Genomic DNA, 27,647 nt, shown 5'->3' on the forward strand with positions numbered 1-27,647 from the left:
CAGGATGGGTCCGAAGAATGTATTATATAGCCAGTAGCTAGTAGTACATCTACCAATATATATCGTGCATCAAACAAGCAGCGGGAATGGCGGGGGATGCATCAAACAAACAGCGGGAGCAAACAGCGGGAACGTCGGGGGATGCATCAAAGGGATGCATCAAATAAACAGCGGGAACGGCGGGGGAGCATCAGCGACGAGGAGTCATGCATCAGAAAATATCGGGGGATGCATCAAAACAACAGTGGGAGCGTGCATCAGCTGGGAGGAGTCATGCATCAAAACAACAGCGGGAGCGTGCATCAGCTGGGAGGAGTCATGCATCAGAGAACACCGAGGGATGCATCAGAACAACGGCGGGAGCGTGCATCAGCTTCAGATAATGCATCAGCGTTATAGGGAGACAAGTGATGCATTAGGGATGAGTGGGAGGAGTAATGCATCAGGTATACAAGTATTGCTACTATGCGGGGGCACTACAGCTGTAGGATGAATGCATCACAGATGCTCTACAATTAGAGCAAGTAATGCATAAATATGACACGAACCTGTGCGGCATCACTGGCAGCGGAGATGTGACCATTTCGGTACGCACTCTTCAACAACTGCAAGCTCTCAAAAACGTCTGATTTGAGACGGTTCCGTCGCTTGGTTCCCGTCAATCCGCCACTCGAAAAGGCACGTTCCGAGGGTGTAGAAGAGCCTTGTATGGGCAAGTAGTCCCTGGCCATGCGTGAAAGAGTCGGGTACTGCGACTGGTGGTGCTGTACAAATCTTCGTTAGTCAACTTGTATGCTTGTGATAGCATAAAAACTCACCCCCCACCAACCTACAACATCATCAGTCTGCTCGAGAGGACTTCCAAGATAAGCCGTAAGTTCAGCGCGAGGGTTCAGCTTCGTGCGATCCGATGCGAGACGTGCTTGCACAGCTGCAAGCACCCATGAACGGCCATACTGACCATGCGAGTCAGATGTCCCTTGTTCGTTGTTGGCCTCTACAGCAACAGAGATCGGGGCCACGTAGTACTCATCGAACTGTGGATACACTAATCAGCCTGTGACGACCACACGAGGAAAAAAAATTACCACTTGTTTGAGCCTATCGAGGCCAACATCGAATGACTCCTTGTCCCACTGATGTTCGGCATATGCAATTTTGACATTGGGGTCGAGTGCTTCAAAGCCGGTAACTCATCAGTATCATCATAAGTGAAGAAGTAAGAACATACCAAGGCAAATAAAATATACGTCAGTATCCTTCGTTTTGTCATACCACTTTGCAACATTTTCCAAAGCCTTTTGAATGGCATCACTGACTTTGGAAAATCGCGGGAGCTTCGCCATGTTTTCCCATGACTTTTGTAAAAATTCGAGGACAGGAATCGTCCGCCAAACGGAAGGGTCGCGTGAGCTAGAAAACGTTTGTGTAGCACCTGCTGGTTCCTACCATTGTTGTCAGTGTATGAAGAATATATAAAAAAATGTAGCTAGTCGTAATGACAAACCTGTAGAACCTCGTTCATTAACCTTAGCTTTTCCCAGTCCTTTCTGTCGAGTCGAAAATCTGCATAGGACTTCCCTTTGAGGTTCAGAACATCTTCGCTGTCGTCAGCAAGCTCAACAAACAGATTAACGCCCTAGCGAGATGCCACAATTAGCTTTAAGTTTTAAAACATAGTATATGAGAGAGACGTACCTTCTGAAGCAACAGCATGCGTGAGATGAAGCTATGCATTGAAGCCCAGCGTGTCCGCACCCACTGCATCAGCTCGAGGGTAGGAACATCTGCCTGCTTACACGATTGAGCGAAAAAAGCGCGAGCCTGCGGTGATGCACGAATCTGTAATATGTGTTAGTCAGTAGAAACGAGGGCTGCAAGATAGCATACCTGCTTCACCAGCGCTAGCGCCTTTCCGATTGTGTCCCCAACTCCAAATTCCTCGTCATCGTCGTCATCCTCCTCCTGGTCACCCTCGACATCAACATCCTCCAAGTCGTCCTCCAAGTCGGCCTCTAAAGCATCGAGATCGACATCTTTACCGTCTAGCTGAGCGTGTTTGAATGCTGCCTTTATCTTTTTGAGAAGCTTGCGAGCTGATGTCGGTGAGACAGTGGTGACGAAACATCCGGCAGCAAGGTTAATGGTATGTTCCATACATCTGTTCGAACAGTGAGATGTGCAAGCATATAGATGCGAAAACGGTGATCATACCTGACATGACCTTGAACAGGATCCCACATCTTCGCACCAGCACCCTTATCAGCATTGATAATATCTGCAAAGGTGGCAAGGCACATGTCGTTGCTCGATGCATTATCACAGGTAAACCAACCAACCTGGTTGTTATTTAGTATTACATAGATCAAAAACGAATGAAAACTTACTTTTGGACGAAGACCGTACCGGTCCACTGTGCGCACAAGTAAAGTAGCCATGTTTGCTCCAGTATGACGTCCTTTGATGGGTGAAAAGGCCAGCTGCTCAGTTCGAAGTTTCCAGTTGTTAGGTTTATCTGGTTGCGCATGGATGTAATGGCCGGTAACAGACAAAAATGGATCACCGGGGTCGGATGTCCAAGCGTCGAATGTGAATGAAACTTTTCCAGGTATGTCCTGCAGCGAGTACACTTTAAGATGGTAGATATCACAAAGAGAGAAGAAAAACACCCACCTTGAGAATGTCCTGCAGACGTGCTTCAGTAGCCGCTGCTTTCTTCATGATTTCCTGGCGAACGGCCTTACGATGCGGAATGTCGTTGTCGGACAAAGATGGTCGGAGGTAAGTTAGCAGGCGACGGAATGGGCCTTTTTCCACGAGTTGGAATGCCTTGTCCTCGCACACAATCAACTCCACGACATAGTCGAGAAGGCCGCTGGTTGTAAATGCAGGTGCGCGTGGCTGATGAATTACAATCCCATCAAGACTTCGTTGACTGAAATGTAAGTTAATGAAGTCAAATGTCAGTACGGTATCAAATATACCTGTCGAGGGTTTCAGTCGTATCAGACTTTGGACACGCCCTTTCGTTCAAGGGAATGTCTAATTTCTTGCAATGTTCTTGATAAACCTTGATATGGTCGGGATGCCTGTATTCTGTCGTCAGCGTGAACACATCAATCACTGATGCGGAAAACTTGCCTTGAGATATGAGTACGGAGGGTTGACATGCTACCCTTGAAGAAGCATTGTCTAGTGGCAACACCATTCTTTCTAGCGAACGCAGTTTTAGTTTTAGCATATTTCAAATAAAATTGGAGGCCTACTGGCAGACTGTGCACACGTGTCCTGACTCGACAAGCCCAGTATGTGGGTCTACATAATCATCTTTCTTGATGAAAATGGTACGAACATCTGCGGTTCGTTCAGCCTTAGGACGGCAAGTCAAACCCTAGTTTGTACATGAGAAAAATGTGAATGAAGTAATGCTAGTGACTCACCTTACGGTCTGCATCTCCCATCGATTTTGTCGATGCATATGCACACTCCACGTCATCCTCGGCTTCGGTGTCACCACCTACTGCATCGAGATCAGTACCACCAATATCTACATCACCGTCGGATTCTCCATCATGACTGGAGGTGGTAGGGCTTGCAATAATCATCCGTGCGACCCGTCGTCTGGTAAGATCGTCGGCAGCTTTTCGTTTACCTTGGGCAGTACTGGATGATGCAACGTTGTCGGGATCAAGTATCCTCATTGAAGGGCGAGGTGCTCGATTAGAACGACGGGCACCAGCTATGACAGCTGCAGGGGGAGCAGCACCAGCGAAGAATGGGTGCAGTGGAGACTTGATCGTAGATGAGGAGGGGATAGGCTGATCGTCATCCGCATCGTTGTACCATACGATTTCGGACGCATCCTTCAGCTTGCCGTTTGGGCCAACAGCGCTGTCAGACATCATGAGATGTGTTCAGTCAATGAGAAGTCACTTTGCCAGCTAATATACCTTGTATCTCGTTGAATATGGAAATGGAGGCGATGGGTTCAAGATATCATTCAATGATAGGTCAGGAAATGTCTGTATAATTGCAACAAATTACATGAGTCGCCAACTGAGAATCGAACATACGAACTTGATGGAGTGAATCTGAAACATTGTGTCGTCAAGGATGCGTGCCGCTGATCGATACTAGTAAAGCCTGACGAGCAAAATAAGTTGATCTTGTTACCGCGGTCGACAGAGTGTCAAGCAAATCGAACATAACTTGATGGAGTGATGAATTCTGAAACATCGTGTCGTCAAGGATACAACTAATACTAATATTAGACTACAACATACTGCTTTCAGATCTGCTCTTCCGGTCTGATATATCTCCGTGGTTCGAACAGGTTCGAACAGGTTTGAACAGGTTCAGCAATTCCTACAGGCCATCGAACCGGGAACTGGACCGACGGTTCGGTTCCTCTCATTGCCCGAACCTTGGACTGGACTTCGGTCAAGTCCATAACGGTTCGAGTTCGAACCACGGTTCTGAACTGGACTCGGCCACCACTAGATTTATCACATCGGATCCACATCGAAGACATGGTTTGGCCATCAAGTTCCAGTCAGCTCAAAGCCAGCTACTACCATGGGTCCAGAATGATACTGTATATACATAATAAACCACCTATATCCATTATATATATATAAATATATTATATTATATGATATTCCGGACCAGACAATTAATGAGCAAAATTCGTTATATATATTGCAGCGAATACAGCCGCGCATTATCAGCTATAGCAGACATTATAATACATGCTGCTACGTAGCCCATATTCATATATACTGAACTCCAGAAGCGCTTGACAATAAGTGAAGCGGCAATAGCAGGCGATGGACACTAAACATGGGCTTAGAAGGTGATAGGGGATGCCAGACTCGGATGGGGTTGCAGGTAGCGGTGCATCGTTCCTCTGGATTGAGTCCCTGCAACGACTCCTCCTCTGCTTCCCATTCGTCCTTGGCACGTCGTGAATCACCTGGAAGAAGCTCACGTATCACTGTGCCCAGAGGGACTTTTATGATCGTCGGTGGTGCGTTTTTGCCATTCTGCCATGTCCCTTGGCCATTTCCGCCTGCGCCGCCCCGTACACGTTTTGGGTAGAGGAAAGAGATGTGAGGTTAGGTGTAGGGAGAATGTAGACGCCGCCTCCACGTCCACCACTACCACCTGAAGGAGGCCCCATGGGTTTCCATTTTTCTCGGTGGAAAGCAACACATCCGTCACCTCCATTGCCTGCATGGTATTAAGTATGCTTGAGTGAATTTCAGACAAGTACACACCTCCTCGAACGTTGATTGTGGGATTGTCGAGGAAGGTTTGACCCTGCGCGATGTTATTACCAGGTAGTACGCGTATACCTAGAAGTGTAGCTTACCCCTTGTCTTCGCTTCCACTCCGTCTTTCGTTTCCGCCGAAGGGCATCCTGCAAATCGTCCTCATCGTCTTTTGTCTCTATAGCAGCATGCGAGGCTTCCTGAAGTGCTGTGCCACTGGAGTGAAATAGCCGTGTTTGTCTGATTCTCGAGGCGCAGAGTCGAGGCGTGAGGAGTACTTGAGTTGCTAACAGACAAGGTAGCAATGAAACCACGAGCCTTGGAGGAAGAGGGCAGCGAGAAGCAGCAGGTGCAGATGTGTGCGAGCGAGCACAGACGAGTGGTGGCATGCGGAAACAACCAAATGCGAGTAAAAGCCCAAAGACAAGCAGAGACAAGTGCAGAGGCGGGGTGCAGACCAGTGCAGGCAAGCACAAACATTAGCAGACAAGCGGGAAGCATAAACAAATGATCAGTTATAGCCTAAATAAACGTGAAAAGCGGTACCTATCGTTCAAGACGCCAGACGCAGACACGTCAAGACAAGCATTGATGTGCACGCACAAGCAAACAGAAATGAGTGAAGATCCTTGTCAGTGATGTACATACATATATAAACGAAAAAGGCGCACCTAGACTGCACCAAATGAATGTGAATGAGTGCAGGATGAACACACACACAAACATGCAAACAAGGGTGGACTGTAGAAGTTGACCTTGCGAGTGAATCAGCAAATGAACGACACACATGATCGCACGTGCAGTTTTAGGACATACAGAGTGATGCTATTAGTCACAGTGCAGAGGGTCTGCATCTCGCAGGCGCACCATGTACCTACGCGGATGTTCAAGGAGGCGGGACACGATGTTGTGGATGATCGTGTGTTATCCAGAGGGTACTGGGAGGCGCTGCAGGAGCATCCAGGAGGAAGCAAGATCATAGTGTGTCAGCGCAGGTGTACATACACAGCACAACATTAATGAGTTGCTATAGTCCTAGACGCACCCCTAGCTAATACACATGCCCACTGCGCAACCCAAAATCCTCCTGTAGTGCTAGCATTAACCCCCGCTAGCATGAAAACTAGGTACATACCTGTTGAAAATATCATTATCGGTTTGGGGTTCGGGACGGTTCGCCGTCGTTGAGATTGTTGTCGAAGGGGTAAGGAACAAGGTGAATTGAAACTCCGCGCACCTTGCTCTGAACAACTTACCTTGTGACACAGCCTCAAGTGCAACCGTCTTCATCATTTCAAGTCCTTGAGGACGAGCGCTTGAGCTGTGATGTGAATTGAGATCTGTTTGAGATCTTCGCACTCGGCCGTCAGATCTGTGTGAGATCTGGTGTGCCCACAGCTCATCGCCCTTCAAGGCGTGTTCCACCATTCGCACGTAGTACAACTGCATACATCCAAGCTCAAAGGTAAGTAATTCTACTGAAACTATCGGAAGCTGATCAAATCTTGTAGTTAATGTTATACGTGATTATTCGGTGTGCTGGACGTAGGCCACCCCCGGCCACCAGCTGACTTGCGCGTGTACATGTGTGCCGCTAGTTAATCATACCAGCGCTTGATCAGTAAGTCATATTCTCGATCAATGTATATGCTAGCTAATGCAACGTATCATTTATAAGTGCGACAATTTAACCCAGTGCCTTACTACGAGGATTCACAGTTTGTTTTCGGTGCAACAGGTGCTGAGTCTGCGTATACCACGTCTGCAGAGGCATCGTCATCTGCTGCTGAAGGTGGCTGCAGTACACCACCAACGGAATACACTCCCGAACATGAGACTTCGCAGCTTCCGTACTTCGCCATAGATCCTACACTCCTTGACGATGCTCATGATCCTACGTCGAAGAAGCGCAAGCTTGATTCACTTCACTCTGAGCAGGAGGACCATGATGTGAACATGCCCACATTGACGGGTACTCATGGACGTGCGGGGCACCCTCCAACTCGACGTTTTCAGTCCCCATTCCTTCCAGCATCCAAGAAGATTTGTCCATTGAATCAAAAGACTTCAAAGTATGTGCGACCTTGGTTACAGCGTCAATTTTTTACTAAATCTGATCGGATTTTTGAGGATTCCAATTCCCTCAAAATTAAAAGTCCCTGCTGAAATTGCTACGCCGCCATTAGTTTGTCCCTCTGTACCGTCGTCAATCTGTTCTACTGCACCATCATCAATTCGTTCCTCTGCACCATCATCAATTCGTTCCTCTGCACCATTGTCAATCCGTCCAACTGCACCATTGTCAATTCGTCCAACTGTACCTCCATGATCCAATCTTCCAGAACGTCCCTCGACTGCAGTACCACGGTCAATGCATCCTCCTCAACCTAATCCACAGCCCTCTCGCAGTACCATCACATCTAAGAAACAGGTCGTTCTTGAGCCCCAAGCTTCTTTGACTCCCACTCGCTCGTTTCTTGTCCATAAGCCCAATGTTAACCGGCCACATCCAAAACCAAAACCAGTCGGCAACGCCATGCAGCCACTCGCGTTCTCAAAGAACACAATCGCATTATCAAGTCACTCCAAGTTGCCACAAGCAAGAAACATCCCTCCCATCCCACAAGATGATAGCGACAATGCACAACTTGACTCTGGACTCCTAACACACAAGTCCATTGGAGGAAGCAGCAAAGATAAAGTATCAGCTCACTCTCGCTCCCAGTTGGAATCCGGCCGACAGCATAGCATGCTTCAGAACATGCAAGGCGAAATACTCCAGCTCCGCAAAGAACAGTCTCGAATTTCCCAAGATCATAGCGTGGTTACAAATCGAATTGATATGCAAGTCGAGGCTATCATCCGCCATCTCGAGGCTCTCAAGGTTCAAGACCCGCAATCTGCACCGTCTCGCACTGACAATTCAATGAATGTTTGTATTTTGTTGCTGTTTGTTTGATCAAAGTCTAAATTATCATCTGTAGAGTGCTATCCGACAGGTATTGCAGAAAATGATGGGTATCGAGACCAATGAAGCCCTGCCAGCACCAGTTGATAATGCGAATGAATTTTGGGCCGACATTGATGAACTCACCATCGACAACGAGATCTTGTCAACTAAAGTTTTATGACCGAAGTGGGAATTGTCGTGGACAGCGAATGTGAAGTGGCACGGAGCTTATGTTGAACGCTTTCGTCGTGATGCGTGCACATACGAGCCTACACTGTCTCAAGATACTGTTGACAAACTTCCTAGCAAGACTCTCAAGTCTCTGACGGGCAAGGTGTTCAAGAACATGAAGCAGAAGTATAAGGAGGCGGAAAAGCCAATCAGTGTTCAGTCGCTCAATGTCCAAAGTGCCAGACGTGAGAAACGACAATTAGATGTGTGTATTTTTGACAAATGTACTATTTAATATTAACCATCATACAGAAAGCAGCATTAGCATCTGCTGTCCGTCCTGACTTCCCACCACTGGCAGGCGAGGAATACGACTTCATTTTTGCAGCGAAGTGGCAATCAACCGATTACAGCGGCTCAGATGCCTCCGACGACATCAATTCAAGTGATGACGAAGCTGTCTCGCTCCTCAATCCGCACCAAAAAGCATACAAGAAGAAGAAGAAGACGACGATCTTAATGACATGCCCACCTGTATGGCGGTCGAAGGACGTGAGTTTACCCTTCTGTGATCTTGCGCCGTGTCTTATTTGTGTTTTAACAGCTCCGGAGGGCCATTAAAGAGATAAGAGGTGTGGTAGACCAAGACATCGAAAAAAAAGAAGCTCAGAAGAAGCACTGGATGAAAAAACGGATTCCTCGAGTGCAAGGCCCACCAAGGATGGCAAAATCATTGCCGGTTCATGATTCGATGAAGACCCCACGATGGGCCGTCTCCACAAAGTGGCTTCACTCCCTTTCTCTAGAGGAGCGTAACGAGCAAGAGGCTCTAATGACTGAGGACCATGTCATTGGTGATAGCGAGAGTTCCACAGATCCCAACATCGACGACTTGGAGCAAGAAGAAATTAGTTATGATTCAGTGTAAATAGATCCCACTTGTACAATAGCATAGGTATGGAATGTATACTACAGCAGCACTTTAATGGTACGAGAGGGACTCTAAGGGTTGCTGTTATCTGGTTCTTGGGAGGTCTGAAATGCTCTCGTTAACATAATAGTACAATCAGAACATAAAAAACACTTACAGTGTCTAACGAGAAAGTCACCCATAAGCGACCAATTCTCGGTGCATGAACTGGTGAAAATGCAAATTGACCACTAAGATCATCAAGATGACATGCCTCGAGGCTCCCGAGGACATTATACTTCCAGGTTGCAATCCCGAGGTCGGTCGCCCTGATATTGTGGTTGAGTCATTGTAGTTCACATGGTAACAAAGGATAGGCTTACCATAGAGACCATGGGTGGTTGGCGTCCTGTGGGTGATGTTCAAAGCATCGGATGAGAGAAACATTGACAGATATTGGAGGGTCTTGTCGAGGGATGTTGACTGACAATATATACTCGATACGCGCAGTGTGTCATCCCTTGGTATAGCCATAGCAAAACCCCTTTCCACGATGATGATGGAATGAGCCATACTTTGCAGCGCCGATGGTCACATTCGCATATGACTGGACACCTTGTGAGTCAAATGGAATACCATTGGATGCTTCACCTGCGTCTGATGTTAAGTTGAATTCTGGAAAATGAAGACGTAGGAATTGCAAAACAATGGCATAGACACCCAGTGGCCGCAAGCTGATTAACTTGAATTGTTTCGGAAATACAATCCTCGCTGTTGTCAGGTCAATTATCGCTAGTAATGGACAAGGTGATAAAAATGTACTGGAATTGTGTGGGTTGGACAGGAGCGCGATATAATTCATAAGGGTCCCTCTTTGCCGATCGGCTTCAGCACCACCTTTGACAGCCTTGAGTAGCGCACAAATGGCTAGCTGGTCCTGCTCGGTTTGATCACGTCGTTCCTGCAGATGTGTCAACTGGGTTTCGAGTCAGCAAACAGTGAGAACAATGGCAGATGAATACTGTAACCCATGAGTTCTTGAATCAGCATGGTCTTCCACCATGCTCGCATGTAGGTCCCTTCCACTTCGCCGCTGCCGTGGCCGTTGTGGTTGGCCTTTCCTAACACACCAATCGCGCGCTCGTAGGGAAATACCCACCAGGCATATGCAGGGCCATAGGTATGAATGTACTCGACTAGATGACTGGCGAAGTGAAAATTTGGTGTGAGATGACAATTCAGTTGTGCCCATGACTGAAAAGCCTCCGATATCAGCTCGAGTGGCCTCCTGAGGTGTGACTCAATGTCTTCGAGCGCCAAATAATCTTCTGCCTCAGCATCTTCGTCGCGAGAAACATTCTTGATTCAACGTTTGTGTAAGAGCTTCCTTGATTTCACAATGGCCTGTTGGATCTTGCTGCGTTTCTTTGGCGGGGGGGCCTCATCGTCAGCATGGCGAGACCACATTTGCCACGCAACTGAAATTGCGACAGGGTATACTCGCATGAAATTTCGCCACTCGTCTGCTTTAGGACGTTCGCCCCCGCTCGCAATCTTATGTACAGATCAGTACTCCCCTTTTCAAGGTTCAAAACAATATTACCTTAATCTGAAAACGTCCTGAGTTATTCGGCCACCATATGGACTCGAGAAATTCTGTAAGTCGATCCATTGGTGTGACATCGGATCGTTTCCCTGTCCTGGTGAACATTGATCCTTCTATCAAAACGATGTGCGAACAACAATCCTGCTGAGCTGCAGGGAAATGTTGGGTCTTGCTGGCCTAGGCTAGTTCAACCCTAAAGGGTCTCTGCTCTAGGCTCAGTGCTCAAGGAGAGAGAAACAGACAAGGAAACAAGACAAAAGGACAGAGGACTTTCAGACTGATACTGGTACTAGGTCAAAACTTCATTGGATTATGTCAGCAGTAAGAGTACCAACATAAAGTAAGTAAAACATCAATTGTGAGGCCAGAGAAAGAATGTTTGGTACAACGACTCGGTGTATTTGACCAGACGTGCCTAGTACAATGAGTGAATTATGAGATAATACCTTGAATGAACAACTCACCCGGACCCCAGAACAAATGCATGATCTCCGTCGGAATGCTAGATGACCCGTTCCATGTTGGAAGGCGATCCAGAATTGACATGCGGACACCCTTGGTTTCTGCAATGCTTGCTTGAACTTCGGGATCATTGGAGCCCATGAATGAATTTCCACTTAAGTTGCTTTGCGGAGTCTCGATAGTGGAATTCTAGAAACTTTAAATCAGTATGCCACCATGAAACATCAGAAAATCATACGTGTACGATCGAAGCATGTAGGATCAACCAACGAGCAAAACGGAGCGTCGCAGCATGGGCACATATGGTCCTCAGAGTTCTGAGATACAAAGCCAGCTGTCTTGAGTCTTGCTGGAGTATCCATTGGACCAAAGGGGAGTGCGACGTGCACCATTTCCATCGTGTCATGCCCGAAAACCTTGCAAAGCACCCCTTGACAAATGTATTCAGAGTCGAGTTATGTAGCAGACAACATCTGCAAACCACAACTTTCTCCACAGAAAGCGTGAAATTTATGTTCTCACGACAGCCAGCCACAGACCTCACAGTTCCGCCAGGATCACAGCAAACAGTGGCTGCAAGATATACATTCGCTACATTCACTCACAGTTCCGCCAGGATCACAGCAAACAGCGGCTGCAAGGTATACATTCACTACAATCACCCACAGTTCTCCATGGTTCACAGGCCTCAAAGTTGCATTTGAAAGTCATAGTAAAGTAGTAGTACTTATTACTAGTAGTACTAGTGTTAATTTAATGCACTTCAGCTCAAACATTCAGAAGTTCGTGATACAGATAACATCGAACATAAGTATTCGAACATATGAGCATCTACATGTAGTATACTAGTATGTACCAGAGAATTCATGTAAGCATAGTAGTACTGCCAGGCGCGAGACACATCATAATAACATGGGTAGTATGGAAAACGTGAAGCAACTCAGAGATAAATCGGCCAGTCAATCAAGCTGGACCGTGAGGAGGCGCCCCCCAGTGGCTTCAACTGTAGTACTAGTAGCAGATGATGAATTTCCTGCACCTCATCAGGACAACACATCGTCTCGAACTGATTGCGAACTTACCGGCGGGTAGATGATTTCTGTGACAATGGGACCAGCCGTGCTTTTTGAAAATGAGTCTCATGCACCCCAGGCCCATGTCTGCGTCGTCTAGCGTCGTCTCCGCAGTTTCTACTTGAAATCTGAGCAAGCTGGACAACACTTCGTTTTCCTGTAGTATACACTCTGCTAGTGCCTTCTGTGCGCGAAAAACTTCGCGCTTAGCTCGTACAAGGTCCATTATAAGGTTTGCTTCTGAGTTAGTTGTATCCTGCATGGACTAATGGAATTTCAGGCGCCTTCAAGAAAATAGGGAATGCATTGGACTTTACCATGGAACTGATGGCTTCGAGAACTTCATGTAGGTCCGATCCACGCATCCCAGATTGTGGATCACGATGTCGACGATGTGGATCGAGGAGTTCATCTGATAAGCCTGATGCTTTTGCTGATAGAGTGCGTAGACTAGTAGCAGTGATAGTCATTGTCGACGCGTGGGTTAGAGTCAGTTGTCGGAAAATGCCGCAATCAAACTGACATATTAATATCCCAGGACTTTATGCCTCATTCAAATTCACGTTGCCCCTCGTGCGGGAAAGTTTTCGAAAATCATACATCTGTCGCTCGTCATATCAGCCAGCCTCGCTCTGGGTGCAATACCTGGTTAGACGATCTGATCAATTTTACCACACCCAGCGAAGATCATGAAATGGGCTCAGTGGACGACTTGAACTCGGACTCAGACGTTGAACCTCACCATGCCAGCGAAGCAGGATTTAGAAACGACTTGGAGGAAAATTTCTACGACTTCGGTAATTTTGGGGGTGAAGAAGAGGATATTGCGAGAGTACACGGGGGAAGCGGGGAAGTAACTGACTACTTTCCAGACCCTCCTCTGGCCTATCAGGACAGCTACACATTTTTGGGCCTGTTCGACTCGGACCAGAATAGCGTGCATCGGAAAACGAACCTATACTATCTGTTTAGCTGTCGGAGAGATTGGAAAGTTGCTGCATGGCTGTTACGCTCAGGCCTGAGCATGGCAAAGATTGATTCTTTTCTATCGCTTGAAATGGTGAGTGTCTGGACGTCAAGCTCACTGGTATCCCTTCCTGAATTTTTTAGATTAAGGACTTACCATTGTCATTTCGCTCTGCGAAAGAATTACGGGGTCGGGCCGAGACGCTACCCAGCGGTCCACACTGGAAGTCTCAAGTCATTCCTACATTACATCCTACAAAGTCACCCGTAATTCTGTACTGGCGCGACCCTATCGAATGCATTGCCAGCATATTCAATCATCCATTATTTCACGGTCATATTGACCTCACGCCTCGCAAGGTGTACACCACTGCCGAGAAGCTGTGTCGCGTATATACTGAGTGGATGACAGGAAACGATGCTTGGGACATGCAGGTGCGTAAATAGTTAAATCTTTATGTCTGGGGCTCATGTATCCTTAAAGTCAGCAATACCCAAGGGCGCGACTCTCCTCGGCACCATTCTCTCCTCTGACAAGACGAACATAACTGCGTTAACGGGGGATCGTGTGGCCCATCCGCTCCTCATTAGCCTCGCCAATATTCATACGAACACACGTCTAAAATCATCGACTAATTCTTTCGTCCTCACCGCCCTACTACCAGTTCCGAAGTTTGTTCACAAGAACAAGCGAATGAAGGGTGTATTGGAGGACCGTCTTATACATCAATGCCTTGACGTTGTTCTCGAACCATTGAAGCAGGCTACTCAACATGGCATCATGTTATCAGATCCTATGGGAAACAATCATTACTGCTTCACCCCTCTCGTCAGCTATATTGCGGACACCCCAGAAGCCATGATGTTCGCAGGCGTCGGCGGAAAAACATCGCCAGTGACCATGGCAATGTACAAGCAGTTCGGGGATGCCTTCCGTCATGAACCCCGCACGAAATCGACCACTCTCGCGCAGCTTGCTGTTGTGCATGCGCGCGCTGATCCCGACGATATCGTGACATTTTTCCGTGAAGCACAGAAATTCCGACTGAACGGCGTCGACCTACCATTGTGGCGGGACTGGGCACTATCGGAGCCCTCTCATTTTTTTACACCGGAATTACTCCACCATATCCATAAGCAGTTCTGGGATCACGACGCCAAATGGCTCATTTCCGCTGTTGGAGACTCTGAGATAGATTTCCATTTCTCAGTCTTACAACCCATCACCGGTTATCGGCAATTTCACAGTGGCATCTCCAAGTTAAAGCAAGTCACCGGTCGCTGTCAACGAGACGTCCAAAGGTACATTATTGCCGTCAGCGCGGATGCAGCACCTGCTGGTGTTATCGCCGCTGTACGCGCATTGATGCAGTTCCGATATCTTGTACAGTTGCCGCGTGTTGATGAAGAAGATCTCGGGCGAATTTTACGTTCATTGGATGAGTTTCACGCAAAAAAGGATGCGATCATTACTGCTGGGGCTCGCCGGGGGAAGGGCAATAAACCCATTACCAACTGGTACATCCCCAAGCTTGAGCTAATGCAAAGCATTGCTCCCAGCATTCGCAACTCTGGCGCCGTAGGACAGTGGTCTGCCGACATCACTGAACACGCTCACATCACCGAGATAAAAGACCCCGCAAGAATGAGCAACAACATTAACTACGACACACAGATTTGTCGACACCTTGACCGTGCCGAAAAATGCCGTCGTTTTGAGCTCGCCACTAGCCTTTTAGATCACGAGCGGGGTACTCAGGAGCTGGAGGACTTGGATTCGGACGATGAAGATGGTGATGCCGATGTTGACGCGCAACATATTCCCATCAACGTGACACAAGACCCACGTCAAATCACGAACTACTTTGCGATTGCTAATGCACTCCAGCGCCGAGAGGTGGGTTCAGTGCCCGTATCTCTTCGCTTGTTCATTGTCAAGTGCTCTGCCTTTCATCTTGCATACAAGCCCTCCATTCAAAACATCACTGTTGACGAAGTCGCCGTCAAATTTGGTCTACCAGATCTACGACCCGCTATCGCTGATTTCCTCCAGCGTGAGGCAACTTATGGACATAAGCATGTTCATGCAATTGGTGGTCCTAGAAGAGCTGGGCCTACCGCTGTCCTTCCATTTGACAAACTTCAAGTCTGGTTCAAAATCCGCTTGCAAGAAACAGACTCGCACAACAATCGCACCGTTAGACCGAGTCAGATGCTCAATTGTGCTCCACCCAGTGACCTCTGGACTTTAGGTCGCTATGATGCGGTTATCATTGAGACCAATGCAAGCCATTCATGGCCTAGCAGTAATCTTTCAGGCGCGCTCTTTGTCTTGTGTTTCGATACTCCTTAACTTACATTACCTTTTACAGGTCACGCGGTCGCGCAGATTAGACTTATCATGCGACCCATTGGCAAGAGTGGTATACCATGGTCATGGAAGGACCGTTTCCTCACCTATGTTCAACGTTTCGACATCTCGAAGGATCGTGATCCAACTACGCAGCTTCACTTGCTCAAGCGAGCAAAGTGCTCAAATGGAAGCCGGATGGGCGATGTCATCCCAGTATCTCAATTGAGGGCACCTGTCCATCTCATCCCTCGCTTTGGCGTTACTGCAGATACGCGTCTCACCGCCTACAACAGCATGGAGCATGCCGCTGTCTTCTTACTTGAGGGTCTTATATAAAATCTGTGTAAAATGTAGTGACAATCACAACTACACTTTGATAAGACTAGAAGTTGCCAGCTCCTCAAGTTCACGGTCAACGGATTTTCTACTTCTCGGTTGATAACGTGTTGTTCGTGGGTGGTCAAAGAGTAAACAAGTTACCTCCTTGTTTGAAGAAACTATATAAACTGTGTCTGTGGATTTGTTGTGTCTGGAAAAATGATAGGTATGTTTCACCCTAGTAGGTCGTGTTTCAACCTATGAAAGTTTGTCTCAACTTTGTCGTGTTCTCCTGTTTCGTATCTCTCTTCCTGTAAAAGAGAGAGGTCTTCGTTAAGTGTACGTAGAGCTTGGCTCAGTAAAGTAGTGATGAGTAACTTAGTTATCTGGACAGCCTACCTGTGGGCTCTTTAACCTGAAGTTACTTTGTTGAAATGATAGTACTTGCACTCTCACTATGTCTTGCCTTGATCTCACTCTCAGATTAGTGGGATAGGTTTAAAGTGTAAGTTTGTCTTAGTCTTACTTCAAGGCACTTGGTTTGCCTGCACTTTGACTATGTCTTGCCTGATCACTCTCAGATTAGTGATATTAGGTTTAAAGTGGGAAGTTCTATTTGCATGGGTGTAAAATGGGCTCCTTTTATACCTTTTTGGAGGCCAGATTACTAAGCATGATTCATCACATGGATTGGTAAGAATGTGCTTACAAATCCTACCATTTGGTGTGCTGAGTCAGCTTGTTTTACTAATAATACATGTATCTTACAAAGCATGATAAATCAAAGGCATGAGTCATCTCATGGATTGGTAAGGTTGTGCTTACAAACCAAGCCTTTTGGTGAGCTGAGTCATCCTGTTTACTAAGAAGATTATAAATACAGTTGCAAGTCTTACAAACCATGACGAATCAGTGACAAACCACGATGAGTCAGGCTGAATCCTTACAAATCACCTTATTTCCCAGTCACATGACCTGATTACAAACATGATCAGTCAGCTAGGGAGAAAGTCTGATGAATAAGCCAAGAAAAATAGAAAGAAATGGAAGGTCACAGAACAAAATAGAAATACATAGAAATCCCCGTGTATAATACGAGAAATGAAACACGAGAAACGAGGCTTCAGAAAAACAGACTGATGAATCAATGAAAAATGATAGAATCACTTGGTGATATGGTAGAGTACAGTTCATTATACCTTCCTTATCTTTTGTATAGCACACATGTCATGGTATGGACTGCATACCATGCATGACACCGCGGAGTTGTGGTTGAACGAATTTTGGGACAAAAACATCTTCTTTGCCCTATCAGCCTAATATTTGATGCGAGATAAGGCCATTTTCGTGTACTATGAAGGAGCGATCAAAGGCAGTTAGATTAGGATTTATGTACATGTTGTGGGACAATTTCCCTAGTACCAGTGCAGCAACATGCCACTTGGCAAGCATTTTCGTTCAGTTGACGTCGGGATGAAGCTGGCGTCCTTCGCATCGACTCCAGAGGTCCACGACGTACCGACAATGAATAAACTCACCAACTCGGAGCTTACTCGCCTGATATTGCATGAACAGCAACCTACCATTAGCAGTCAGCTCGGCCATCTTCTATCAATCATCTTCAAGTCTTGCACGACTAAAGTGCCCAGAGCAAAGGATCTTGCTGTTCCGCTGAAGAAAATCCACCGCGATGTCAGAATCGGCACCTTTCAGCACATCCAGAACGAAACAACACTTGTACCGCTCTATGACGTGGATAGCCAACAGTGGAATTGGCCACTTCCAGCATCTCATAATGACAAGCTTCCTCTGAAAAGTGGTGAGTGGGGAGGAGAGACGGATATTATGGATGAGAACGAGCAGGAAGGAGACCCGGGGAAGGAGGAGAAGCCGAGAGATTGGGTTTTTGTCGATGGAACTGGCAGGACAGATGGCAAGTTGGCCTCTGATTCGGAGGCCGTCAGCCCGCCCAAGGACTCAGACGAGCCGATGCAGGACCCCTCAGAGACCGATAACGTCTCAGATCGTCAGCCAAAGCGATGGACAACGGAACAAGTTTTCGCGTCGTTCCTTAACATCCTTACCTTTGCCCTCGTCAAGCAGCAGCCTCTACTTGCTCAGAAGCATATCTTATACCGTGTCTGGAGCACGTCAAACTCCTCACGACCAATGCGTGGTGAAAAAATCGCTCACAAACCCAACCTCACCTTACTAGATGATCTAGAGGCTCGGTGGGATACGATCAAGGCCATATGCGAACTCACATCGACTCCCTATGCACCTTCATCGACCCTTGGAAAAACTCTGGACAGCAAAGCCTACCTTCTTTTCAAGCACCAACCGTGGAGACGCTTCACGTTACTTGTCTCCATTTCCAATGGCTATCGCGAACTTCGTGTACACCTATACGACCACTCGGGCGGTGTTGTGAGTCCTTGCACGAATATCGATGATGAGCTGGACAAGTACCTCCAAATTTTTTCGTGCATCGTCTTCGGAAATCTCAGTTGTATTGGGTTTGACCCGACAATCCATATCTTGAAACATACCCTTCGACCCTCTTCCCGCCCCATAGACTTGACTTCGCACAAGGCCAAGGTGATCAAGAGCGCACGGCCTGGTGAGAATCATGAGATCGAGAGCGCACAATTTGAAGAAATCGAGAGCGCGCAATTTGAAGAGATCGAGAGCGGCCAGATCGAGGAGATCGAGAGCGGCCAGACCAAGGAGATCGAGAGTGCCCAGGTCGAAGACACCGAAAGTACACCCCCGTACACGATGGACGATGCCCTACTAACTGAGGAGAACACCCCCACCCCCCACAACGCTGATGAGGACACGGTGCCCACACCCGCAGCCAACGTCTATTCAAGTATCGTCCCCCCGGTAGAAGAAGTACCTAAAGATCCTCTCCGTCAACCCCTTCCAGAGCCGATTGGCAAGATTCGCGTCAATGAAAACACGTATGATATATTAGAGATTATATTCTCTAACCAGGGCCTCGTTGGTCGTGGCACGGTATGCTATCTAGCCAGGAAGGACGGGGAGGAGTACATCATAAAGGATCACTGGGTTCTTGGGGGAAAAACCCAGGTCCTGAACGAGATTTCTATGCTGAAGAAGATGGAGGGGGTCCGTGGCGTTCCTCGCCTTGTCGAATACTGGCTCATGGAGAGTGAGCCTGACGAGGTCGATGAAACAAGGAGGTATCATTTCAAGACTCCGCGCAGCATAAAAGGCACCTCGCGTACTCATGTTCACCTGGTCTTGAAGCCTCGTGCGCGACCATTGCATCAATTTCGCTCACATGCGGAGTTATTGACCGCGATACGGGATATCGTGAAAAGTAAGTGATGTCACATCACCTGAATGTTCCGCTGACTGACTCAATTTTTAGTTCAGAAGTACGCAGTAGAAACACGCAAAGTTATTCACCGTGACTGCAGTTTGAACAATGCAATGATCGAGGACGATGGAAATGGTTCCCACGGAACGCTAATCAATTGGGAGTTTGCGGTCGAGATTCTGGAAAACGACAAATACAGTGTCGGTGGCACGGTAAGTGTTTCCCTATCTTTAAGAAATTAGTATTGATTGACGGTATCAGGGTATGATACCTTTCATGTCACGAAAACTGCTCTTCCAGCTTTACCTCAGCACACCGGATCCATCAGATGAGCACATGGGCACGCGAGCCTCAGGATCAATACCATACCCAGCCCCCTTGGTCAAACATGACTACAAGGACGACCTCGAGTCGATGTTTTATGTTTTCTTCTGGATTTGTATTGAATTCAGGGGCCCTCTCGGCATGAAGCGTGTTCTTCCGACCACTCTCCCACAGCATTCTCAGCTCCCCGTTAAATGGATAACCACTGAATGGTCTGCGTCAACGTACCAACAGTGCGGGGACAGCAAAACACGTTTCTTTCACCAATCCGAACACTACCGGGCGGAAATCATGAAGCAATTTGATCCCTACTTTGAACCGCTCCTTCCCCTTGCGTTAGAGTGGTACGAATTAGTCCAGGAACCCAAATGATTACGTTTTGATGATGTAATCGCGATGCTGGAGAGACACATCAGCACACTTCCGCAGGAGCCATCCCCTGAGCTCCTAGTCTCCAAATGGGTGATTCTCTCAGCGGCGAGTTCATTTACCACCAATGACGAGGAAGGGTCACAATCTGTAGGTGAGACATGAAAGAAGCGAGTGGTTGATCACCGATGGACGATGGAAATTGTACCTCAGCCGAAGAGGAGCAAGACTGGATAGAGTTTAGCATTGGTACTTCAAATTACGTGTTCCTGTACATATCAATACCCGCATACCGTATGAGTCACATGATATCCCCATCTTACATATGCAGCCTCATCATTACCTCGATGTTGGACTGGCGAATTTTTTACGACTATACTATATCTGCAGGCAGTGCTCGACTCATATTCCCCAAAGGACACCATATCCGACTTTTTATGACTATACTATATCTGCAGGCAGCGCTCGACTCATAATCCCCAACAGACACCATATCCGACTTGCCGACAACTATACTATATCTGCAGCCTGAGGCAGCGCTCGACTCATTCCCCAAAAGACACCATATCCGACTTGCCGAGATTTCCACACCATCATCTGCAGATGGGACCCACGCTGGAGTCATATTCTCAACATGTGTTTGCGATATCCGATACTGAGATGAACTTTACGAGCCTTTAAAGATGGTATGTGTTTCGCAGTAGTTTTTTTTGTGCTAATCGCTACTCTAGTGCTTCTGCTCTAAGCCTGGGCTAGTCATGCCGTCTACTCAACCTCGCGCCAGCCCTAAGAAGAAGAGATCCAAGCGCAAAGCTGTGGACTCTGACGTGCACACAGTTTCAGCAAAGAAATCACGAGCTAGGGTCGAGGCACCCGTGGCGTCGCAGCAGTCAATTGCTGTGGACGACTCCCTCCCCGTTCGACGTTCTGGACGTCAAGGTGCAGGCACAGGAGGTAGGGCCGCTCAACTAGAGAAAATCAGTGCTCTCTTGGATGCCCCGGTGCGGGCTACCCAACCCAAGGGCTCTACCTCCCTTGACACGAATATACCTCCCAATCCTCTCGCTCCAGAACTGCCCCATAAGGGTCGCAAGATTCGCTCAAAGGTAGGTCTGTTTCACTTTAGTATAGACAGTACTAAGGTTGAATATATCATGCAGAAGCCGCCTCCACCGTATAGTGCCTCTGAACCACTTGAAGATCCTGCGACTTCTAAACCACCAGTGAAGAAAGGTAAGGTGACAAAAACCGCTCTCGCTCCTACCCCCAGCTCGGAGGTATGGAACATCCAACCCAGCCTTTCTCACCGTGAAGCTGGTGCTCGCTTTGGCTTTGCGCAATCCGTTGTCCCCCCCGGCATAGAGCGTGACTCACAAGCACTCTATAATCCCATTGTAGCTGCTGCCAAGGACCATCGTGCTCTGTCAGCCTCCTTGGATCTCCCTGAACATCTTCCAGCTGCTATCGCTACCCCGAGAAATGACACTTTAGCGCAAGCGATACCGCCTTCGCAGTCCACGTCGGTCATGCATCGATCCGATGCTGAATTCTACAAGAACTTGGACCCTGCTCTGCTGCCAGCTGGTGACGCACATTTGAGATCGCAAGACACCGTATCTGAAAGTTCAGAGATGTCCAATGAGGATAACAATGGAAGTAGTGAAGACAACGATAATGAAGAGGATCTTGAAGACCAGGGCTCGGAAATCGGCTGGGGAGCAGCCCATGGGCGCCTTACCGCACATCCCGGTAAGTAATTCACTTTCGCCGTTGTAATTTTGCTGATTGTGAGACAGGTTTTTCACAGGAAGTCATGCCTTCTCAACCTCGTGTCGCCATCGCTCTTCCGACCAATTTCGAGTTTCAGCACTCGCGTGATGAAGAAGATAACATGGCGGACAAGCTTTTAGCAGCTGAGGGGTCAAGCGACAATGATTCTACTATTAAGGTATATATTATTTGCTTCTATGGAGTCTGCTAACATTTTTTTTCCTGAAGCCCACAGATGATGTACTACAACTTCACCACAAGCGAAACGGTCATCCCCGCCTGCCCGATCCTGCGATCCTCGATCTTTTGCGTCAGACCGAGAAAAGCTCCCAACTCAAAGACCAAAGCTTCCAAGTCGAAGACCAAAGCCGCCAAGTCATCAAAATCCAAGGAAACGGACAAAGGACCAAAGGCTACACAGCTCAGTTGGTATGGTCCCCATTGGAGGAGGTTCCTTGAGGAAGCGAAGGGAGAGTGCCATGCACAGTACGCGATAGAGAATCTGTTCCCAACTTTAGTTGAAGACATGCCGGTTTCCATCACTGAGGTCCTCACATCTTCACTCGTGCAATGGCTTGAATCTGGTAATCAAGTCGAAGCCGGTACACATTTATGCTCCCCCGAGACAGCTTACTCATGGCAATTACCAGCTGTGTGGCCTGATCACAAGTCCGATATGGCCAAATTGGTGCGTGTATCTGTTGTCACGCTTCTGATATCTGACGCGCTGTTATTCCAGCTGTTTGAAGATCTATCAACTTGGCGCTCGGACCTGAAGAAAACCGCTATCAACATTACACCCTCTATGTACAACCTAATCCCACCTCCTCATATTCCTTCCCAACAACATTCTGAGTGGGTTGAGGGAGCCACTCAAGAATTACTAAATGCATCTGTGTTTCTGCGTGATGGTGTGGATGAACTCGGGAAAACTCGAAACACTGCTCACCCTGCGCTCCGCGAGGCCGCCATTTCATTCTATTACACCGGGCCTTACCGTGTCGCTCGCAAGAGACCCGAGGTTTTCCGCGAGCAGTTACCATTGGAGTGCTTGGCTTTGGTCTGTACCGCGGTATTTTTCGATGCTTCTATGTACTTGACGACGCACTAACATCTTTTTTTTCTAGTTTAACTGCGTCTTTGACAGTTTAGTCAAGAATGGTAACAGAAAGACATTCCCGAAGTTCTCCGCCAAGGAGTACGCCTCTATGTATCGCAAGTTGCTCAAGCTACTGCAAGATACCATGTTGGATCCTTATCACGGAGCCAAGCTGGTCCGACAGCTTTGTTTGTGGGCTGAAGCCGGATGGCAAGAGCATTTTTTTTCTACGATGTTTTGAATACTCAACTTTTTTTTTCACACAGGGCGGAGTCCTCCAAGGTTGACGGCGGCAATGAAACAAAGCATCATCATCTACAGTTCGTTCTTGATTGAGGTATTACTACTACTAGGGTTATTTGCGCTGCATGTTCTCGAGTATCATTTACTATGTATCGTGTTTTCTGCTGGCACTGTGATTGAATGCATAGTATTGTGATCATTGTGATTGTTTTTGCCAGTGTGCCACAGTTGAGCAGTAAGCGCCTTCAGCGAGCAAGCACCACAAATGACATGTTATTGGCAATGTCTGTACAAGGTCCCTTCCTCTAGGTATCTATGAGCTACTGTACGGAAATTCACAATAAGAAGTAGTACTGTAGTCAACTGTCTAATAGGGACCAAGCTGTCTGGCTTGGATGCTGTGCAGCTCTGTACAGAGCTGTACAGAACCTAGTGGTTTGCTGATGAAGAGTATTTATTTACCTTGTGCGAGCTGCTCAATCTCTCGAACAAAAGGTTCAAGTAGTCCGTTGAGCTGCTCTGTATTCGGTTCCGTTGGCCCTGGAATTACGAAGAGTAAAAATGTGTTCTCCCGCAAAAATCGTATCAATCGCGGTAGGTTGTCAATAGTCAGCCAAACTGTGCCAGTGGAATAATTAGCACGTTTGAGTGAACGGAACCTGTTCCGTCAATGGCAATGTCAGGAAATGACAACTAAGACTTGTTTAAAACATACCAATCGATGTTAATATGCACAACGAGGCCACATTTCAAGGACACGAACCGTTGGTTGAGTTTTTGTACGTCAATGTCATTTACTTTGAGATTCTTCGAGTCCCACTGGCGCACTATGCCCGTACGGAGTGATCTCCACATCCACCCGTCGTATATGTCTGTGAGTGGCTCATTTACATCCTTCTCGGTGTACCACTCCTCTCGTGTGATAGGTGGTGCTGGTTCATGGTCGCCATCCTTCTGCCAATGTTGAAGTTCCTCCCATTTACCAGGACGCATAAGGAGATGTGCAAGAGCAGCTGTAAAGGACGCCACAGGCATCACTTTGTATGGGATGCGTTTTTGCGCGTTTGAACTCATTCGTTTCAGGCGAAATAGCGCTGCGGAGCATCCAGGTGCTGTGCACAGTTGAGACTGCATTGTTGGTAGCTCGGAAGGATGGTACATTTGCCAGCAAGATGGGCAAAGAATGTACGTAGTAACAATCTTCTCTGTATCGACACCCAGACGTTTCTCGACAGTGCGAAGAGTTCGTGCCATGCTGGCTAAGTCACTCTGAAGCTCAGGAGAAATTCCGCTGGGATAGCAGCTTGTGATCGTCGAATGGAGCAAGGTGAGTGTCTCTTCTGCATCTGCATGTGTTGCACATCTGCATGCAGCATTGGCAAACACGTGCACATAGCCATTTAGCAGTGCTCGATGTTCCGATAACGCGGGCGGTACAACACTATGAGGTTCGTCTGAGTCGACAAAAGTATTTTCATCAAATAGTGCATCGTTGGGAAGGAACTGCAGATCATTCTCAGGAACCCAGTGATCTTCATCGTCGAGATGTTCAGTGTACGATAGCTCCTCGTCGGAGGCATTAATACGTGATTCTTCATCAGCAGTGTGATTGCGAGTAGCCGAGTTAAAGGTAAGTGATAGGACACTAGTACAATCATCGTCACTAAGAGACACATTATGGTCATATGACGAGTGGAGATATGGCAGGGGAGAACTGCTTGGTGGAGGCGTGTACTGTTGATCAAACTCTGTGTCATCGTCGTCTGAGGAAGGGAAATATAGCGGAGGGGAACTCGAACCGCCCGGGTGATCTATATCAGATACAGAAGGTGCATTGTCTGGCAAAATGTCGAGCAGTTCAAGCTCTTGGGACGGTGTCCCATAATCAGGGAGTATCAGGTCATCATCCAGCAAAAATTCGTCCTGACTTGTGATATCTCCGTCCGAAGCGGTCCCATTGATCAGCTGAGCCTGTGGAGGTTCACCACTGCCAAGATGCTGCCTGCGTGCACGACCATGCTTCTTGAGGTGATTTTTTAAAAGTTTGACCGGTCTGAAAAAGACCTGATAGCTGGCACACTGAGCACAGACATATACACCGCTGCAGGTATACGAGAGTCAACTATGCATTAAGACTCAACTATAAGCTCGTACCTTGCTTTGTTGATTAGTAGACATCAAACGGCCAAGCGATAGGCTGTAACCCGTCCGTCCACAGTCTTGTTGAGTTGTTGGGAAATGTATGGTATGGTAGGGTTGGTATGGTTGGTTGGTGGCAGCGCATGCGGCGTGCGGCATGCAAGAACAGGTGTACATATGGAGAATACTGTGTAACCATAGAAATGGGTATAGCACCTGCCATATTATACATTTGTTATATATATATATGTATGTATATGTGTACAATGCACAAAACATACCTCACGTAGAAGCCACTGTAAGGTAGATAAGACGTAGGTGAGGGTACCTCTAAGTTCGAGCCATCGTTGACGCCGGTGATAATTTAAAGGGTCAGATTTCCGACATCATAGAAGTCGGCTGATATTTGATGGCTCCGACGTGGCTGAAACCTAATGTACCCCCCAGATTCTCAGCCAATTCCAAGCCGTCGGAATTTTTGGACAACACGCAGTGAAGTCAGCTTGAAGCAAGACACGACGAAAGAATTTTCTCGCCTGCTCAGAGTCACTCTGAGGAACCGTCCATATGCGAACGAGCTCGTTGTAACAGCCAGTCGCGATGACTTGGCTGTCCTCGGAAAAGGCTACACTCGAGACGACTTTAGGGTGCTCGAGTGGCTCGCCGATGGGTTCGAATGTGGTCAGGTCAAAGAACCGCGTCGTTTTGTCATCGGATGTGGTGCCGAATTTGGTGCCTTTGGGAGCAATGGCTAGTGACTCAAACATTTTGACGTGCGCGTCAAATTTTTTGATGATGTCTCCTGTGGCAGCATCTGAGATTCGGATGTCGTTGTGATTTCCACTGACAAGACGGAGACCATCTGGAGTGAAAGCGACTCGCCAAGCCCGCTGTTCTATTTTGAGTAGTTCTTCTCCATTTTCTGAATTCCAAACGATGATGTGTTCGTCCGTGCCCGCTGCTAGTTTGCTACCATCGGGGGAGTATGCCACCGAGTTTGCCGCACTGCCCACTCGGAGTGGCCCAAGGACTATTTTGCCCCTCTTCCTCTTCCACACGCATACTGTTCTGTCCTCTGACGCAGTTGCAAATGTCTCGTTGTCCGGTGCAAATACGACGCCCCAAACACGCCTCTTATGCCCCTTGAACGAGACTGGCACTCTCTTAAGCTTGTTTTTCAACTTTGTCTCAACTTCCCAGACCAGGATGCTTCCGTTCACTGCTCCACTCACAATCCAACACCCATCGGAGGATGCTGCAACCGTGAAGACTTCATGATCGTGACCCAACAAGGCCTCCCCCACCTGTTTCCCCGTGTCCAAATTCCACACCCGAAGACTTTTGTCCCAAGAGCAAGTGACGAGGAGACGTGTACCAGGGATGAAAGCTATGCCGCTCACCCATGCTTCATGGCCCTTGAGCATCATTTCGACCTGAGGTGGTTCCCTTCGAGTTGACAATGCTCTATGAGTGGTAGCCGCCATTGGATCTTGTCCAATGAGTCAGTCAGCAAGAGCATCGGGGAGGGAGTAGTCACCTACATGCGCTATGGTGAGTGGTTGCTAAGTTGCATCTTCGACAGCATACTATTGCTGAATCCAAATGCCGGCCTTGTTGTAGACACGTGGTGTCCCACATACAGATTCCATGTTCAGCGCTTCTTTCTGCTGTTTTCTGCTAGTAGGCGCTCACTGTTCTTCAAGTTGTCGTGGCTGATTAGTACAACCTCTCGGCCACATCAGTTGACAAAAGATATCTTGTCGCATAGATCTTGTACTAATAGGTGACCAAGTAAATTGGTGTTGCTTGCCTGGGGAGAACCAGTGTTTCGTTCCTGCAGGCATCATTTGATCTTTCAGAGGCTGGACTCAGTATGCTGAGTTATATTGCCTCTTCTCACTACTACAAGTTGATTTCGCCTACAGATTTTTATGCACAGGTTCGAATGCGCACGCGCAACTCCACATGTTGGTTGGCCCATATACATGCGAGATTCTGCACATACTTTATCGATATGGTACGGCATACAATCAAGCGATGATGGGCAAGAAGCGGCAGGAGAAGTGAAAACCTAGCATCGCGGCGAGACGGGTTTGTACGGAATGTGTTCACCAAAAAGTTCCTGGCCTTCTTCCTATTTGGGTTGTGCGCCATGTAAGTCACACTCGACCTCCCGAGCAAAAATATTTTGAAAGCTTCTGTAGGATTGGCACTATACTTGCAATCACCATCCCTCGAGTACCTGGTGTGTCATTCAACAGCTCCATGCCTCTGGTTG

The 27,647-nt window shown here is 47.6% G+C and overlaps 7 protein-coding genes across 7 annotated transcripts; 3 read left to right on the forward strand and 4 right to left on the reverse strand.

Moving 5' to 3' along the window:
• Nucleotides 1-2,072: 2,072 nt before the first annotated feature.
• DEU56DRAFT_759840 (uncharacterized protein) lies at nt 2,073-3,902 on the reverse strand (the record flags this gene model as incomplete). The annotated part of the gene is made up of 8 exons (XM_041350360.1): nt 2,073-2,161; nt 2,225-2,339; nt 2,674-2,685; nt 2,845-2,935; nt 2,985-3,096; nt 3,158-3,213; nt 3,267-3,391; nt 3,441-3,902. 8 exons carry the CDS (start codon nt 3,900-3,902, stop codon nt 2,073-2,075), a joined length of 1,062 nt encoding a protein of 353 aa, XP_041203836.1.
• Nucleotides 3,903-4,899: 997 nt separating this feature from the next.
• On the reverse strand, nt 4,900-5,659 carry DEU56DRAFT_923680 (GTP1/OBG domain-containing protein; the record flags this gene model as incomplete). Its single annotated transcript, XM_041358535.1, has 3 exons — nt 4,900-5,229; nt 5,277-5,319; nt 5,372-5,659. The coding sequence occupies 3 exons, from the start codon at nt 5,657-5,659 to the stop codon at nt 5,012-5,014; spliced, it is 549 nt and encodes a 182-aa protein (XP_041203837.1). The 3' UTR covers nt 4,900-5,011.
• A 385-nt stretch (nt 5,660-6,044) lies between these two features.
• Nucleotides 6,045-9,319, forward strand: DEU56DRAFT_759842 (uncharacterized protein; the record flags this gene model as incomplete). Its single annotated transcript, XM_041350361.1, has 12 exons — nt 6,045-6,251; nt 6,539-6,598; nt 6,669-6,735; nt 6,782-6,804; nt 6,882-6,891; nt 6,949-7,342; nt 7,457-7,637; nt 7,669-8,202; nt 8,255-8,382; nt 8,527-8,656; nt 8,704-8,943; nt 8,996-9,319. 12 exons carry the CDS (start codon nt 6,045-6,047, stop codon nt 9,317-9,319), a joined length of 2,298 nt encoding a protein of 765 aa, XP_041203838.1.
• Nucleotides 9,320-9,393: 74 nt separating this feature from the next.
• On the reverse strand, nt 9,394-12,912 carry DEU56DRAFT_917205 (uncharacterized protein; the record flags this gene model as incomplete). Its single annotated transcript, XM_041357960.1, has 13 exons — nt 9,394-9,426; nt 9,480-9,630; nt 9,685-9,784; nt 9,854-10,072; nt 10,124-10,262; nt 10,299-10,322; nt 10,388-10,660; nt 10,700-10,855; nt 10,905-10,996; nt 11,372-11,558; nt 12,452-12,491; nt 12,517-12,707; nt 12,760-12,912. The coding sequence occupies 13 exons, from the start codon at nt 12,910-12,912 to the stop codon at nt 9,394-9,396; spliced, it is 1,758 nt and encodes a 585-aa protein (XP_041203839.1).
• Nucleotides 12,913-13,136: 224 nt separating this feature from the next.
• On the forward strand, nt 13,137-16,097 carry DEU56DRAFT_923684 (uncharacterized protein; the record flags this gene model as incomplete). Its single annotated transcript, XM_041358536.1, has 4 exons — nt 13,137-13,502; nt 13,553-13,843; nt 13,893-15,714; nt 15,781-16,097. The coding sequence occupies 4 exons, from the start codon at nt 13,137-13,139 to the stop codon at nt 16,095-16,097; spliced, it is 2,796 nt and encodes a 931-aa protein (XP_041203840.1).
• Nucleotides 16,098-19,088: 2,991 nt separating this feature from the next.
• DEU56DRAFT_712040 (uncharacterized protein) lies at nt 19,089-19,589 on the forward strand (the record flags this gene model as incomplete). The annotated part of the gene is made up of 2 exons (XM_041347522.1): nt 19,089-19,425; nt 19,477-19,589. Coding segments are annotated over 2 exons (450 nt in total), but the record flags the coding sequence as incomplete, so codon positions are not given.
• A 4,137-nt stretch (nt 19,590-23,726) lies between these two features.
• On the reverse strand, nt 23,727-24,691 carry DEU56DRAFT_692148 (uncharacterized protein; the record flags this gene model as incomplete). Its single annotated transcript, XM_041347154.1, has 3 exons — nt 23,727-23,889; nt 23,946-24,243; nt 24,301-24,691. Coding segments are annotated over 3 exons (852 nt in total), but the record flags the coding sequence as incomplete, so codon positions are not given.
• Nucleotides 24,692-27,647: the final 2,956 nt, after the last annotated feature.

This window comes from Suillus clintonianus (assembly GCF_016758775.1).
Source record: "Suillus clintonianus strain FC179 chromosome Unknown DEU56scaffold_102, whole genome shotgun sequence".
Classification (NCBI taxonomy): domain Eukaryota; kingdom Fungi; phylum Basidiomycota; class Agaricomycetes; order Boletales; family Suillaceae; genus Suillus; species Suillus clintonianus.